Below are 16,439 nucleotides of genomic sequence, written 5' to 3' on the forward strand. Positions count from 1 at the left end.
CTAGCAGGAGTGTAACACCCAGAAGAATTTAACTTTAAAAAAATGACAAAACACTGTCTTTGATGAATGTAGTACTTCTTCCTAAATCATCTTTATTCGACATATACTTAGCTGCAAGAAGGTCCTTAAGCGTAACCAAAATAGTATTGCAAATAGCCCAGTTTCAGTAACCTCGAGAACACTGCAAAAAAAAACACATTTATTCAGTCATGAATTTGGTGGAGGAGGAGGCTGTGCTCCTGAACCAGTGAAGTGCAGGTAAAAAGCTTCTTTATAAGTGACATTCTGGCAGGAAGCCTGCTTGAGTCATTAGCTGGTCAAAGATTTTACTGTAGAGCATGCACTAGAGATCCTAGAAACTTGCCTACATGTCTTTTTAGTACTATTTTGTTCAATTCTAAGAAAAGAAAAAGACTTGAAGCCTTCGGTACTAATGTATAGGCATAGCTTCAAATAGATATTTGTTCTTCCTGAGTCAAGAGTGAAATCAGTATTGTAGCATTCTTTATTAAAAACATGTATTTCCATGGGCAATGTGAATTGTCACTTTATCTGAGTATAAAGACACCAGTGCTGAAATTCAGCGAGATCAGTTCTCTGAAAGCATTGATCACAGTTGCCTGGATTGTGCACATGTCTAACCTCATGGTTACTGGAGTTTCCCTGACTTCAATAATTACACAGTCCTTTGGAGCCAGAGGGGAAATTCTTAGGCTAGAGCGCATGAGAGCAGTATATTCCTTGTGATCCCTCAGCCATTGGTATTGCCTTGTTGGCAACCCATATACCAATGTCAGAGGAGTTATGAGTCAAAAAGATTGATGTTTTGCACTCTTGTGTTTTTAAATGTCTAAATACATTTGAGGGTCAGACTCAGGTGCCCAACTTTAAACCCTTTAGTCCATAACATTATGACGCTTTATGAATGTCCCTTTTTTCAGGGAGGTTGAGTTGATGCCCATTTTTTAATTTATCTCAGATTTAGAATTTGTGTCTGATCTCTTAAAATCTTATGAAGCTGAGACTTCACCAGTTCTGGGGCAAAAATGAAGGCAAAGAAAAATTAAAGGTAGCACCAGAATCCAAACCCTCAAAAAAGTGCAGATTGTAGAGATGTCGGTTCTGCATCATGCTGTCTTGTCTCTCATGCTGCTGGAGATAGCTGTAGTTTGTGTGAACACTGAGTAAATGTTGGCCCAGCCAACAATTACAAGAGTAATTGTGAAATGTGTTAACTTTATTTTATCTCAAGTTCTAAGCATATTCGAAAAACAACATGAAAGAGGATGATCCTGGGAATAAGACATTGGAATAAAACCAACAAATGCCGGATTCTCTTATGACACCCCCGCAGACTTGAGAATAGAAGTGAGGACAGGGAAACCCATTTTAATCTCAGTCTTGGTTTAGCACCGGCAGGCAGCTCAGCCCCACACAGCTGCTCGCTTGCTCTCCCCCAGCGGAATGGGGGAGAGAATCGGCAGGGTAAAAGTGAGACAACTAATTGGTTGAGATAAAGACAGCTTTTACTGCTGAACACAACACTGTATGGTATGGAACATCCCTTTGGTCAGTAGGGGTCAGCTGTCCTGCTGTGTCCCCTCCCAGCTCCTTGTGCACCCCCAGCCCACTCGCTGGTGGGGCGGTGTGAGGAGCAGAAAAGGCCTTGAGGCTGTGCAAGCGCTGATCAGCAACAGCTAAAACATCCCCCTGTTATCAACACTGTTTTCATCACAAACCCAAACCAGTACCGTACAAACTACGATGAAGAAAATTAACTCTATCCCAGCCAAAACCAGTACAATATCCTAGGCCGGAAACAAATAATTAAGTCAGCATTGAAACCATGAACTTTTCATGGTAGGCATTTTTGCTTTATGCCTGGGATACAGCAAGTGGATTCTTAACAAAATAATATTAATTCTATTTATATTCAAAATAGGAAACGCTGCATGTGCTATTTCTATTTTGGCACTGAATATATAGTATAATTATGCTTTTATTAATCAGTGCTAGAAACACTCTCTTCAATGTCTATTTCAAGTGTAGGATTTGGGGTTTTTTTTCCAACAGAAATACTTGCCAGGGTTTAATAACTCATGATGAGTATGCCGTGTAGACTAGTGTATTACAATTCTGTCCTATAAGCAACGTCCAGTTTTATTTAAAGATATATTTTGCTGTCTCTGCATAGCTTAGATTATTGATTTGTCAGTGGGGAGGTTTTCAGACAACTCATTTGTTTACATTCTACATGTTTAAATTTCTATGTATATAAGGTAAATTAGTCTGGAATAGAGAAAGGCATCTTGTTTATTTGTAAGGCATACTCTTTTGATATCCATTTGTTTGTTTTCTTTATTTTTTTTTTACCTGTGATGCTTTTACTAGAGACACGATAAAAATCAAACAAGAAGAAACCCATAGTGTCTCATAGAAGGAGGTGTAAAATACAGTATCAGAAGAGCAGAAGAGTAAAAAAAAAATCCTGGGAGAGAGGAGAAATTGATAATCTGGTGTCATTTCCTACTAAGTTATTGTGAAACTTGTTCTTTGCAGCACACGGCATACAAAGAAATTGTTTTTAAGAGCCTTGAAGAGGCTGAATACTCAAACAATGCGGATTATTCCACAGTGGCTAGTTTGTTTCCTTGGTGAGGGAGACTGGTTGGAGCAGGATGAACTGCTGTTGCTCTGTATTTTCCATCAGACTAGGCTGCAGAAAGCTTTCCCTTCAGAGGGAGCTTACCTGAGCAACCAACAGCAGTAGGGATTCCCTTTGCTAAAGGAAATGGCCAGACAGGTTACAGCAAACCTATGTGGCTTTCTGATACATTTTCCAGAAGTCATCTTGGAAGCTGCTGGCTTTAGGGGCAGACAAGTCTAATAAAATAGCTCACTTTGTCGATTCTATGGACCACACGATGTAGTGGCCTAGAACTGTAAAAATACATCCACTTAAATTCAGTAGACGAGTCAAAATGAAGTGATTGAGATACCCAGTATGAAGAAAAAAACTGTTTTCTTTGCTGGAAAGAGAAGACAGGCTCAAGAGAAAAGGAGGCAAAGGTTAGACAAGAAGATAAAAGATAGAAATGAATTCTAAACCCAGATCTCATTGGTTGCATAATTTTGTATACCCAGTAGTAAATAAGAGGTTCTGACAAGCATTTCAACTTGTACACATCATCCCTGCAGATTAAGCAAAACCAGACTTCTAACAGGATGACTCAAAACCCCAATGCAGTATTTGAGAACCTGGAAACAGCAGAGCTTCAAATTCGTTTTGGTAATTGTTATTGAGGATGTTGACTTTACCTGCTCAATACCAAGACAGAATAGTGATGCATGTTTTTTTCTATATGCAACTGCCACATTATCTTCCATTAAAAGAAGTTACAGACTAGAAGTCTTACTGGAGACGTGTGAGATTCCTGCAAGTGCTGCTTTAAAGGGTCTGAAAACCGGAATTCCATGCCAAGTGCTCCTACACTCTGCCTCCGAGGTTCCTTTTGCAGTCTGGTCCCTTGCACTGCTGCCTTTGTGTCTCCTTTGCCCTGCCCTGGCTGAAGGAAAGATTGAATGCTGTGTCAAGTCTGGGAGCAAGGGAGGTGCTGGAGGTCTGTGCCCTTAATCTCACTGATCCTGTTCGGAAGAATTCTTGTCTTTCCCGACAGCTTGATAACCTGTCAAGTAAGCCACCGTTACAAAGAAAAACTAACTGGGTCTGTCACCGTTGGATGTGGGCTGATACCGCAGAGGCTCTGCTCTGCAAAAAAAAATGTCAAGGGCTCCTGGCAAAAGTTAACTTTGCTGAAGGTGGCATTAACACCATAAAGCTTCCAAGTGACTGAATGGGAGGTGGCTCTCAGAGAAGCAGCCCATTCCTGATAGATCCTCTTTGGCCTCCCGAAAGCAAAATTGGCAGCCTGGTGGAGGGTGGCTGCTTATGCGTTAACCCTGTTTTTTTCTCCGTGGGTCTGCTCTGGCGTCTTACATGAATTTGCCTTTCCCCTGTCTGTACAGCAATGAAAGGAGTGATTTCAGTTTTAAAAAAGTCTATAAAATTGTATTACATTTCACACCTAACAAAAAGTTCTACTCAGATATTCCAAATCTTCTCCTGTAATTAATTGCAAGGAAGGAAAAAAATACAAGCTCTGTCAGCAGGAAGACAGGTGTATAAATGTAATCAGATGTTATGCAAACCATTTGATACATTTTTTAAGTGCTAGTGGTTTGAATTCGTTTGACAAGCATGTAAAATGCAAATGATCCCGCCCACACATTTTTAGAATAAATTAAAATGCACTTAACGTCGTATTTGTTAGTCTTGTCCTAATAGGAAGCCTGTGTGCTCTGAAGTATGTATGTGTGTATTTAAATGGCATTGTTATTCCACCTGCTCTGAGGCTGAATTCCAGCTGCTTTCTACCCACTGTTCCGTTTTTCCTAATTCAACCCCCTTGTTCTTTTAGGACTCATTTGAGATGTGTTTTCACTAAAAGTGAGCTTTCGTTTTAAGATTTTTTTGATAACAAATTTTCCTTGTGCTTTAGATAGAGGTTTTCATGTGAAGAAGTAGTCTCTTCAAACTCAGCTCATCATTCTCCTTGAGCTCTTCGAGCTGCCAGAACACGGGCTGAAAACCTGGCCAGATACATCTGAGAAGATGAGCATGAAAGTGTCCCTACACTGTGTATGACTGGGATCACACAAATATTTCTTAGTAGTATTTTTTTTCCCAATGTGAAGAAATTTTTGGAGTGCTAAGAAGCATTTTGCCTTGATTTAATCATTCAGAGGCCATTTGAACCTTGATAACTCTTTTGCATGCCTTGAGGAAGCCATATAATATAGCTGGTAGCACTGCTCATAAACAGCTGTGTGGACGAGCGGAATAAACATAGGACATAAACCTCAGTGTTTAATTTCCATCGCCGCTGCTCCTTGTCACAATCCTGTACACATAAATCATGGAAAATTTTATTTAGCTATCTCCCAAAACCCGTCTTTCATGTTGATAAATATATTTTTGAGGGACTGGAGAATTTAAATTTTAAATAATGTTAAGTACTTAAGGCAGCATCCCAGAGATTGTCACTGTCAGATTCAGGACTAAAAACTGTCTCTAATTTTGTTATCCCCTGTCAAACCCAGTAAACCTTATGGCCCACAGTCAATTAATCTCTCCATCTTAAAAGACTAATAATGCTTTCACTCAAAGGAGGTTTGAGCTGTATTTTGTTAATGTTTGCGCAGCACTTGGAAAGTATTAGTTGTATATAGATGCCACCTAATGTTATTTTCAGTGTCTCTTTTAAGCCTCAAAGTGTGTAAAGAGTCAGAGAGGAAAATTGCTGAGTAAAGGAAAAACACCTTTGCCCCATTGGGTTTCCTGGCTGTTGGGAAGCGAGAGAGAGAGTATATCAGAGTATATACAGTGGTAAAATAAGAAGGCAGGTGAGGAAGAAGTGTGTCTAGCCAGAAGGAGTTTTGGAAGTGAGAGAAATAAGAGAAAAAAAATCTTGAAGATGTAAACCTATGCAGAATTGTCTCCCCTTTTTTGACCTGTATATCATGCATTTAAGTGTGTAAATATTTCAAGAAAGGCCTCTGGAAGAATCCCACAGTCATCCAATGCCTTCAAGCAGATTTCTTCCCTGTAACTTCCCACCTTACTCTATTTGCTCAACTTCTTTAACACTATCTCTTTTTAAAATTGTGAAAATTTACCAATTCTGGATTGAGTTTGAATTTCCTCTTTTTTTAACTTGTTCTAATGCTTAAGTCCCATCACCCCTTTTCTACCTGTTTTGGTTGTCATATTACTATGGATGTTTTAGAAAATTGAAGTAGCAGTTTTCAGACAAGAGACCTTTAAACTTTGGTTTATTCCTTAGATCTCTTAAAATTTTTCTGACAGCTTATATGCGTTGCTTCACATTTTGAAGAAAATCCCATCATTTTTTTTCCCCTTTATCTGTGTACGCAAAGTGAAAGGTCAGATGGATGGGTTTATTATTTCATGCCTTCCAAATTGTGGAATCAACCTACATGTCTGTGTTGAGACTTCAGAAAATTTCATAAAGTGTACATTTTAAGGAATAATATGAGCCAATATGAGGAAATCTATTATTGATTATTTATTCTGTTTAGAGTATGAGTGTTTTTGTTAAATACTATGCAGAACTTTATTTTTGCTGAACAAAACCTTGATAGACATCATGACATAGAAACTTGTAATTTAACTCAGTGTTTTGAATGCATCTTTCTTGTTTTATATATTCGTCTAGGTTGCTTTTACAGTTCTATTTGATTTAGAAGCTCTCCTGAAGATCTGGTGTTTGGGATTCACAGGATACATCAGCTCATCTCTTCACAAGTTTGAGTTGCTGCTTGTAATTGGAACCACTCTTCATATTTATCCAGACCTCTATCACTCTCAGTTTACATATTTTCAGGTATGATCAGCTACTTTTACATTTTACCGTATATACCAATTAAAAGCATTACCCATGAGCATTTCACTCTCATTTACTTCCACTCTTAGACTACTGATGTTCTCACAATAATTACTCATTTTGAGAATATCTTTAAAATAACAAATATGTCTGTTCTAAACTATGTTTATTGGGTGGATTTAGAGAAATAGGATTATTTCTAACCTTGCTCAGAAGTCCTTTCAGTTTTCAGTAAATCCCTTTTCTTATCTGAGCTACACTCTTCAGTAGGTTCTGCATTAGTTTATTCACTGGCCTTGCATACAGCTGTTTAGAGCATCACCTTCCTTAGTGTCCACCACTGCTTTCCTGGCTTCTGTCCCTCAGGCCTCAGTACGCTTGCTGTTGCTTCTCCAAATTTTCATTTCTGTGGCAGTCACATGCCTAAGAGTCTCTGCTGCAGTTATTGTGGGTATTCTGACGTCAGTTCTCCAGAATCATCTTAGAGTTGTTTTTTATAGGTCTCCAACCATTCCTTATCTAGAGGGAAAGTGTGTTTATTGAGACTCTTCCTACATTTTCACTTTGGGGAAGAGCAGGAAGGAGAGACAAAGAAAGACTGATTAATTCAGACTTCTGAGTCTTCCTCTGTCGGCCAGTCTGACCCATTCTGCTTTCATCTTCCTTGAAGCGCTTAGGGTTGCTCCAGTTGTGGGAGAAAGCAATGAGATTCATTATAATGTGTTATAGTCTACAGTGCTAAAAAAAGGGATTTAAAATATATATATATTAAAGGTTTGATATCTGTCCGTTATTCAGCAATGAATTGGCATGGTGAATAATTAATAATCAATAAAGGCGAATAATAAATCATCAGGCTGAGTCCTGTCAATAAATGTGATTAGCTACAGTGACACATAGTGTGATTTAGTACAATACGGGGAGACCAGTCTCTCCGAGTGTGGGTTAAAATATGATGTCTTTTTCAGACTTCTGCAAATGCCATCCTGTATTTTTTCTAAATGTTTCTACAAATCTGCTCAAGAAAGCTTTCAGGATGAAAAATTCTATTTTGCTTTCACCTGGTATCATTTGAAGGCTTTTAGATGGTTATACCTTTGATTTTGCTGTCCAAATATGTAAAACGTTGTTATTCAATGTGGCATGATATTTCTAATCTGCAAGAAAGGATGGTCTATCAGGAGTATGTGGTTGCACTCTTGTGTCAAAAGCACATAGGAAACCTAGCTGGGACCTCTCAGTTAAAACGGTTAGCAACTTAGTTAATAGTTGGTCCATATTTATTAGGGCAGAGTCCATTTAACATCTGATGATTATGTTGGACTAAATGGGTAACATCATCACTAACTCATAGGACTGAAAGTATAATTAAAATGTAGCCAGATGTTGATAATAAAATAGTAAGTCTTTTCTTTTTAATGGATATAATTAGTTTTGTGGAGTGGGGGTGGTGGTAGGTTTTTTTGAAAAAAGTTCTAACTTTTACGACAGAAAATATCAGGATGTGATTTTTTTTTCCCCAAATATAAGAGACATACATTTTACAAGCAGAAACACCTGCTACACTGAAAGATTTGGGTTGTGTTTTGCAATCCAAATCCCCTAAGAGGCAAATGACAGTAAGGTTGGAAAATACTTTACCTTTGATGTCAGTGTGTAAGGGAGGTATGCACCAGATTCCCCCGCAATTAAGCTTCTGGGCAAGCTAGATAACACATTTTCAAATCAACCAAGGTCAAAAAGTCTTTTTCACATGGATACGTCTTGACGTTAGGCAGATTTCCAGGCCTTTAGGTATTAATGATGACAGGTTAAATGTGTTCCTTGTCAGCCAACAAAACAGATTACTGAAAACAGAAGACTTATTTGACACATTCCAGGATAGCGAGCAGAAATATCATTTGGCTTATCTAGTCTTCCTTAGCGTATATTTCAGTCTGCATTATTCATTGGTCTTTATCATTACCTTTTGCCAACACATCATTCACTCTTAACCACGTTGGCTACTGTCCACCCTCCCACCTATCTTTCTTGCATTTGCTCTTCATTCATTCAAAACACTCTGCAAAGCCCTCTGTGAAAGACTACAGCAAAGCACCATTCCATGGCTGTAATCTATAGAGCACAAAATCCATGGAGAAATGACAGAATTTGCATATTATTGCAGAGATCTGTAATGAACCATCATAAAAGGGAGAGATTTAAACAGAATTTGACCTGTACTGGACTGAAGAGATGGTATTGTATTTGCGCTTGGGGACAATATTGCTTAGTCATTTTCTGAATAAATATCGTCCCTTTTAGGAGATGTAGCCATTCTTTGTAATAAAGCTGTGGTTCCTCTTCTGTATTTTTTTGTTTTGATTTGTTTTTTCCCGTGTTTTTTTATTTAATCCAAATAGTGCACCTTCTGCAGCTCTTTAATACAATTTGCGATCCAATTACATAGAATGCATAAATGTTCATTAGAGTGTACTTTTGCTAGATTCAATTTGTCAGCTAATGAAAATAAATGAAAAAAACAAATAGTATCAATAAGATTAGTGTGTTGCTTAAAGGTCAATTAAAGTTTCCCAAAGGAAGGGGCAAAAAAGTAAGGCAGGTAACACAGTTTATCTAAAGTACAGCTCAGAATACTGACTAGCATGAAATCTTCACCCCACTGCAGTCAGTGTTTACACTAATATTGATGGGAACAGAGCTAACATTTACATTGCGAGTAGATCTTCTAAGTAAGAAGGCACCGTGTTTGCATGTTCATAGTACTTGGAAATGTCGCTTATCTCACTGTCTGTCACTGTCTCGGCGACCAGTTTCATGTATTCAGATTATACGTAATGTGATTGTGGTACCAATGTGAAAGAAAGGACCTTATCTCACCTTGTTGTAATGTTGTGAAAGTTAAGCTGTCTAATGTAACCTCTGTATCTAGGGCCCTTTTAAACTGCTGAAGACAGTGAAGGCTTGTCCCCTCTCACACAAGGGGTCTGGCACGTTTGGAATAAGTTGCTCTCTTGAGTTGGCTTTCTCTCTCTCCCCCCTTTGACAGTAGAGCCTAGGTGACTACCATATTCTGCATACCTGACGGATAGGTAGGGAGGTGAGTTTCTTTCATGCAAAATGCAAAGTTGTACATTATTAGCAAGCTACAAGGTACAGTGAAGTCACGGAATCACAGAATCACAGAATTTTCAGAGTTGGAAGGGACCTCTAGAGATCATCTAGTCCAACTCCCCTGCTAAAGCAGGATTGCCTAGAGCACATTACTCAGGACTGCATCCAGGCGGGTCTTGAAAATCTCCAGGGAAGGGGACTCCACAACCTCCCTGGGCAGCCTGTGCCAGTGCTCTGTCACCCTCACCGTAAAGAAGTGTTTCCGTGTATTTGAATAGAACTTCCAATGTTCTAACTTGTGCCCATTGCCCCTCGTCCTGTCACTGGGAACCATTGAGAAGAGCCTGGCTCCATCCTCCTTCAAGCCACCCTTTAGATACTTCTAAGCATTAATAAGGTCTCCCCTCAGCCTTCGCTTCTCCAGGCTAAAGAGTCCCAGCTCTCTCAGCCTTTCCTCATAAGGGAGATGCTCCAAGCCCTTAATCATCTTAGTTACTCTTTGCTGGACTCGCTCCAACAGTTCCCTGTCCCTCTTGAACTGGGGAGCCCAAAACTGGACACAGTCTTCCAGTTGTGGCCTCACCAGTGCAGAGTAGAGGGGGAGAATGACCTCCTTCGACCTACTGGCCACACTCTTCCCTATGCAGCCCAGGATTCCATTGGCCTTTTTGGCAACAAGGGCACATTGCTGGGCCATGGATAATTTACTGTCTACTAGGACCCCCAGATCCTTCTCCTCAGAACTACTTCCCAGCAGGTCCACCCCTAACCTATACTGGTGCTTTACATTCTTCCTCCCCAGGTGCAGGACCTTGCACTTGCTTTGTTGAACCTCATTAGGTTCTTCTCTGCCCAGCTCTCCAGCCTGTCCAGGTCACACTGGATGGCAGCACGTCCCTCTGGGGTGTCAGCCGCCCCACCCAGTTTGGTATCATCAGTGAACTTGCTGAGGATACACTCTGTCCCCTCATCCAGGTCATTAATGAATATATTAAACAAAATTGGACTGAATATTGACCCCTGGGGGACACCGCTGGTTACAGGCCTCCAACTAGACTCTGTGCCGCTGATCACAACCCTCTGAGTTCTGTCCCGCAGCCAACTCTCAATCCACCTCACTGTCACCTCATCTAGCCCATACTTCCTCAGCTTCCTGATGAGGATTTTATGGGAGACAGTGTCAAAAGCCTTGCTAAAGTCTAGGTAGATGACATCTACGACTCTCCCCTCATCCAGCCAACCAGTTAAAACATCATAGAAAGCTATCAGATTGGTCAAGCATGATTTACCCTTGGTAAATCCATGTTGACCACTTCCAATAACTTCCTGTTCCTCAACGTGTTTGGAGATGACATCCAGAATGAGTCGCTCCATTACCTTCCCAGGGACAGAGGTTAGACTAACCAGTCTGTAGTTCCCTGGGTCCTCCTTCTTGCCTTTTTTGAAGTCTTTCTGTAAATAACTACCATATCTTTCTTGCAAACTTATTTTCTCTCCAAAAGCAGCCCAGTAATTGTGTTTGACTTGTACATAAGGTCAGCCTATAATTGCACTATAATTCCTACCTTTCAATTTCAATATGATTCTTGTGGAAATACAGGCAATACCTTGGGCTAGAGATTCTTTTTCTTCATAAGAACCGCAGAATCTCATTTGCCTCATATACTCTTGTCTGTTGTCTCCAGCAACTGCTGTGGCTGCCACTGCCTTTTATTGATACTGATATGTGTCACCGTGAGTGGCAGAAATAGGAGGATCTGAGATCTCAGCAGTTTTTCCATGGTAGAGTCAGCACTGAATGGGTTAGGAGTTCCATGCGCGATCACAGTTCTGCCGCCACTACCAATACTGAGAGATGTCAAGTATGTCAGTGGCACACAGTGCTGTTTCGTCTGATATTGAGAAATGCTGCCCAAAATCTCCCTTGTTGTATATAGTATGAAGTAGCAAAATAATGTTCATTACCAAACTTCCTAGGTTACACAGCAATGCCAGGCAATTTTGTGTTGGGTCACTGATATGAAAAGATGACTTGTGGAAGAAGAGTTGGCAGTTCTTTATGAGAATATGTAACCTGATGTAACAAATGACATAGAATCATAGAAAAATCTAGGTTGGAAGTCGTCTCTCAAAGTCATCTCATCTAGCCTGCTGCCCAAAGAAGAGCTTTCTTCAAAGACTGTTCAGGACCCTGTCCATTTAGAATAAGTATGAATTTTTAACAGTGATGATAATCAAACTGGAGCAATTCACCTAGCACTGCAACAGATTGTCAGTTGCTAAAACTAGACTGATATATTTTGACCCCTGCCTGAAGCCATTCTTCTGTTTGGTAACACACTATAAACCTTCATTGGTCTGTAATTCCACGTTACATTCAGATTTACTATTTGTGGTGTATTTTGCCTATGTCTTTGTTCCCTTTGTTACCCCCAAAACAGCTTTACCCAGTTGCGTTTCTGTGGTGACTGTTGGTGATTGGTGAGTTGATTACAGCCTTGGGGCCCTTGAGTATCATCCCGTGTCTGTACTCTCAAGACCTCTGCTGTCATCCCATGCCTGTATGCCTCGATGCTGCATTTTATGAAAGGGTCATAGATAGCTCATTCTGTGCAAAATTACAGCTTATTATTACTATATGTTAGAAAAAAAGAGCTATGTAGCAATAAGCATTACCGCACAGAATCATAAAAAGCCAAACAAAAGACAGAGTAGGTTAACAGTTACCTGGTCATTAGGTGACCGCTGTAATAGCTAAAACAAATCCCCAGGCAGGCCAGGATAAGTATAGACAAAGTATGACAGGTTCCAGGGCTTGTGTTCTTAACCTAACACTCAACTTGCAGTTTGTTAGAAGCGGTGGCAACCTGATATTTACTGGGCTACAAGGCTGCAAGGCCCTTTTTGGCCTTGAAGTCTCTGATCCTCTGAAAAGTTGTTGATTAGTGTGATAATCAACTCATTAATACAGTTGTATTTTCTCTTTCTTTGCAGGTTCTTAGAGTAGTTCGGCTTATAAAGATTTCTCCTGCTTTGGAAGATTTTGTGTATAAGATATTTGGACCAGGAAAAAAACTTGGGAGTTTGGTGGTATTTACTGCCAGCCTTTTAATCGTAATGTCAGCGATCAGTTTGCAGATGTTTTGCTTTGTGGAAGAACTGGATAGATTTACAACCTTTCCCCGGGCAAGTATAAAAAGCATTGATTACTCGTTGCTTATTATTATTTTCTTATCATTGATATATCATATCTGTTATTATATTAGCGGTCTTCCTTTCCTTCTGAGGACCATGGAGCAGTTTATCTCTGTATGTATAGATGAGAGAATTGTATTTTCTGGGTGTAACAGTCTTCTTGTAGTCCTTCAGTAGTGAGGTTTGTCTTTCTTTGGGTTAGGTATTCTATTTCTGCTGTTGAGGGAATATAGAGAAATTTTACTTATGCACCCTGATGGTGACACGACAAAGCGTATGGCTTAACAGTACTCTAACGTATTGCAGAAAGAGGATTCATGCACAATCATGAACATTGGCCACAAAATTTATATAAAACATGTCTACAAATGATTTATATTTTCATATTATGAAGGTGGTTGTTCTTGATTTGTACAGGAATGCTTGTTTTACACAGGGTTATAAAACCTGCCTGCATTGACAAAATAAATGTTTGCCTTTTGGGTATAAATAATGGATATTTATGGGCATTGCATTAATTCTGAACAGAACATTGAAAATCAGTGGAAATTGGAGCTAATGTATTTATGGAAGCACACTGTTCTGAATGAAAATACTGCCTTTTCTTTAATAATGGATTAGACTGAGTGTACATGGATTGGTTCCAGTGACAATGTATTTGTTTCTGTCATTCCAGTTTGGTTATCCAATGTATCTGTTTTAGTGACAGTGCATTGGTTAGAACAATTAAATAACAATGAATAAGGCAGCCTCAAGGGTCATGCATTTAGCAAACAAAATGTCTAGGCAACAATTTGTAATTATCAACCTGGACTTGATGTATGGGAAGCGGGCCAGCAAATGTAAGACAAAAAATACCTCCCCACGGGGAATAATGTAACACCATGCTTTCTGTTTCAGAGAATGTGCTTAGAAAAGCAGCCAGTAGGATCATTAAGAATTCAGTATAATTCATTTTTTAAATGCTGAAGAAAGCAAAAAGAATATAATAAAACCGAACCCTTTCTAATGAAGGCAGGCCTCTGTCTCTAAATTGAGTCATAGTACCATCTTATTGTATGCCCAACTCCCATGTAGAACTTCTGAAAATAACTTCCAACTGCAAGTTTGAAATCATGATGGAATTCAGTTTTAGAATTATTTTTATTATTTATGTAAAATGCCAATGACATTCCTGAAAGAATTATTGTAATATAATTAAAATAAGACAGATTTACAACCACCTGGACTTTTTAACTAGATAAATTGGTATAAGTATCTGATAAAGGTCCTCTTGCAGGAAAACATTGCCAAAATATATCAAGACTTTAGTAAAGTTTTAGATTATTTTGGACATTTCAATCTGAGGCCATTTAGGCCTCAGTCAGAACTATCGTATTGAATTTTAACAAATACATGTATATATTACATGTTTGAAGACTGAGAAAATATTTACTCCAGTAAATTACACAGGTTTTTACAAACAGAAAATATCCAAACTTGTTTTCTGTTTTCTGACTTAAGTTTTAGAAAAACAGAAGACCTGTTACCAATAAAAAAGGAGTGTTGCAGCAATACTGAATTGAAATATTTTTATACCTTTTATATGATAGCCAGAAGCAAGAGTCTCTCCTTATTTTTTACTTATTGTTTATTTGTATACATATTCACCTCATTTTGCGTAGTTCAGAAGTATACTTTAATAGCATGTGGTTCCTTTTTGTAGTTTTTTAACAAAACATCTCTTAATCCACCAACAGAGTCAGTGAAAATTTTGCACTCAAAAATTGTGATTGATGGTGTGAGTGGTGATGTCCCTCCAAAGGAGCACGTCTTCCTAGCAAAGACTGGGGGATTCCCACTGATGTTGTCTGCTCTGAGTAAAGACCGCTGAATTAGTTTACAGTACGACAATTATAAGATATGCGATTTGGGGTTTGCCTGAAACATATTGTTTTCAAAATGTGACTGAAGAAATACTTGCATTACTGTATAACGTAGGAGATAGTGTGAGGTCTGCATCAGCAGAATTTGCTACAATAAATTTTTAGGGGCTTACCCCCAAAAGAGAATGAACCTAAAATAGCCAGGACTGTTACTGTGGCCTTTTTCTGTTACAAATACGTAGAGGACAAGCACTCTAACAAAAATGGTGACACTAGAGGCTAAATTTTGAGTTTGCACATTTAAAGTGCCTTCTGCACTGAAACAGACAAAACCTAAAATCATTTTGAAATGGTAAGTGCTTTATAAGAAGGCTCAGTATGGGTTTTGGAACAAGCAGACCTCCTTCTTTCGCTAATGCCTCTAAATTGCATGTTTTCACATGGTTTCCTGACAATAGTCAATAGGCACAAGCTCAGTGTTGCCATGGCTACAAATTTTACCCTTCTTTTGGCCATTGCAACTTCTCAAATGGACTGGCTTTCTCTCTAATACTACGTATAAAAATATAGATTTTTTTATATTGTTTTTAACCGATCCGCCGTCTCTATTTTTGCATGTCTTCTTGGGCTGCACATACTGAGCCATAAGAAGGACAGGGGGTGGCTGGGCCCCCCAAAGAAGAAATGGGTTTGGGGGGGTCTGTTTCAGAGGCATCACTGTCAGATGGACACTAAGAAATTTTAAAATTCACCGTATGGAAGACAAAACACGTTGTTAGTGTCTCTGACTTCCATGCCCCGGTTTCTCTTGAGTTTTGGGGCCATGTGTTGACTACTCGGTGCCTCAACTTACGAAGCCGGGAATACTGCTCTTCTTTTAAATAGGTCACCACAAGATGACAGCCAGGCCCAACTGATCTCAGCAGCAAAATTCCCCATCTTCAGCAAAATTCCCCGTCTTCAGCAAAATCAGGACATCACAGCTAGCCTTGAGCTTGGAGAAAGCTCAAGCTGTGAAACATTAGTTCAACCTGAGCATCATCCGTTACAAAAGCTGAACAATGTAGTCTTAATTCTCATGTTGTTACAGACTCAGTGCCACTGCCACATTTTTACAGGACAGCTACTCTTCTCTCAGGGTATTATTGAGCACTCATGGCTAAGTTAGAAGAAAAAGGTAGTTTTACACAGGTAGAGCAGATTGCAAGCATTTCACAGCACTGGCCTAAACCCTGTTAACTTAATTTGCAGAAGTAATCCTACTGATTGTAGGACTGCTTCCATGAATAAGGCCATCAGGATTTGGCCCATAATATTTTATAGACAAGCAGCAGTTACAAGTCAAGTACGTTATAACTGTAAGTAGTAATTTGTGTGGCAACACCCCTGTAGTAGTTGGACAAGATATCAGAACTGGCGCTACAGCTCATGCGTTCCACCAAACCTTTGCCAATCTTCTACTATAAATAAAAAGGTAGTTTGACTTCCATCATCAAAACAGCTAATTAAGTAATAGGGCATAAATACTCAAAAAAATTGACAGTCTTTTCTATAACACAAATTAATTCAGAAAATCACCATTTGCATAAATCTCTAAGTCTCATCTTCACAGATGTTGATTCTGTCAGCTAGTTGCATTTCAAATTAATTTTAAAATAAACAGTGGGAAGTATACCTTTCAACTAAAAATAACTTGCTCCGAAGGAGATTGCTGGGTGCAAAGCACGTACTCATTCTGCAGTGCCATGTTTTCTTAAAACTAATGTTTTATCATATACTAGACTTTAATGTTGTAATAAAA

General features: G+C 39.1%; 1 protein-coding gene across 2 annotated transcripts in view; it reads left to right on the forward strand.

Moving 5' to 3' along the window:
- The window catches only part of NALCN (sodium leak channel, non-selective), a gene marked incomplete at both ends in the record, with an annotated part of 351,928 nt that overhangs the window by 120,261 nt on the left and 215,228 nt on the right, over positions 1 to 16,439 (forward strand). For both annotated transcript variants that reach the window (XM_082482102.1, XM_082482103.1), the window contains 2 exons: positions 6,297 to 6,464; positions 12,573 to 12,764. In XM_082482102.1, coding sequence (XP_082338228.1) covers positions 6,297 to 6,464; positions 12,573 to 12,764 — 360 coding nt within the window. The remainder of the gene's footprint in view (positions 1 to 6,296; positions 6,465 to 12,572; positions 12,765 to 16,439) is intronic.

The sequence above is a fragment of the Vanellus vanellus genome (genome assembly GCF_965231255.1).
Source record: "Vanellus vanellus genome assembly, chromosome: 1".
Classification (NCBI taxonomy): domain Eukaryota; kingdom Metazoa; phylum Chordata; class Aves; order Charadriiformes; family Charadriidae; genus Vanellus; species Vanellus vanellus.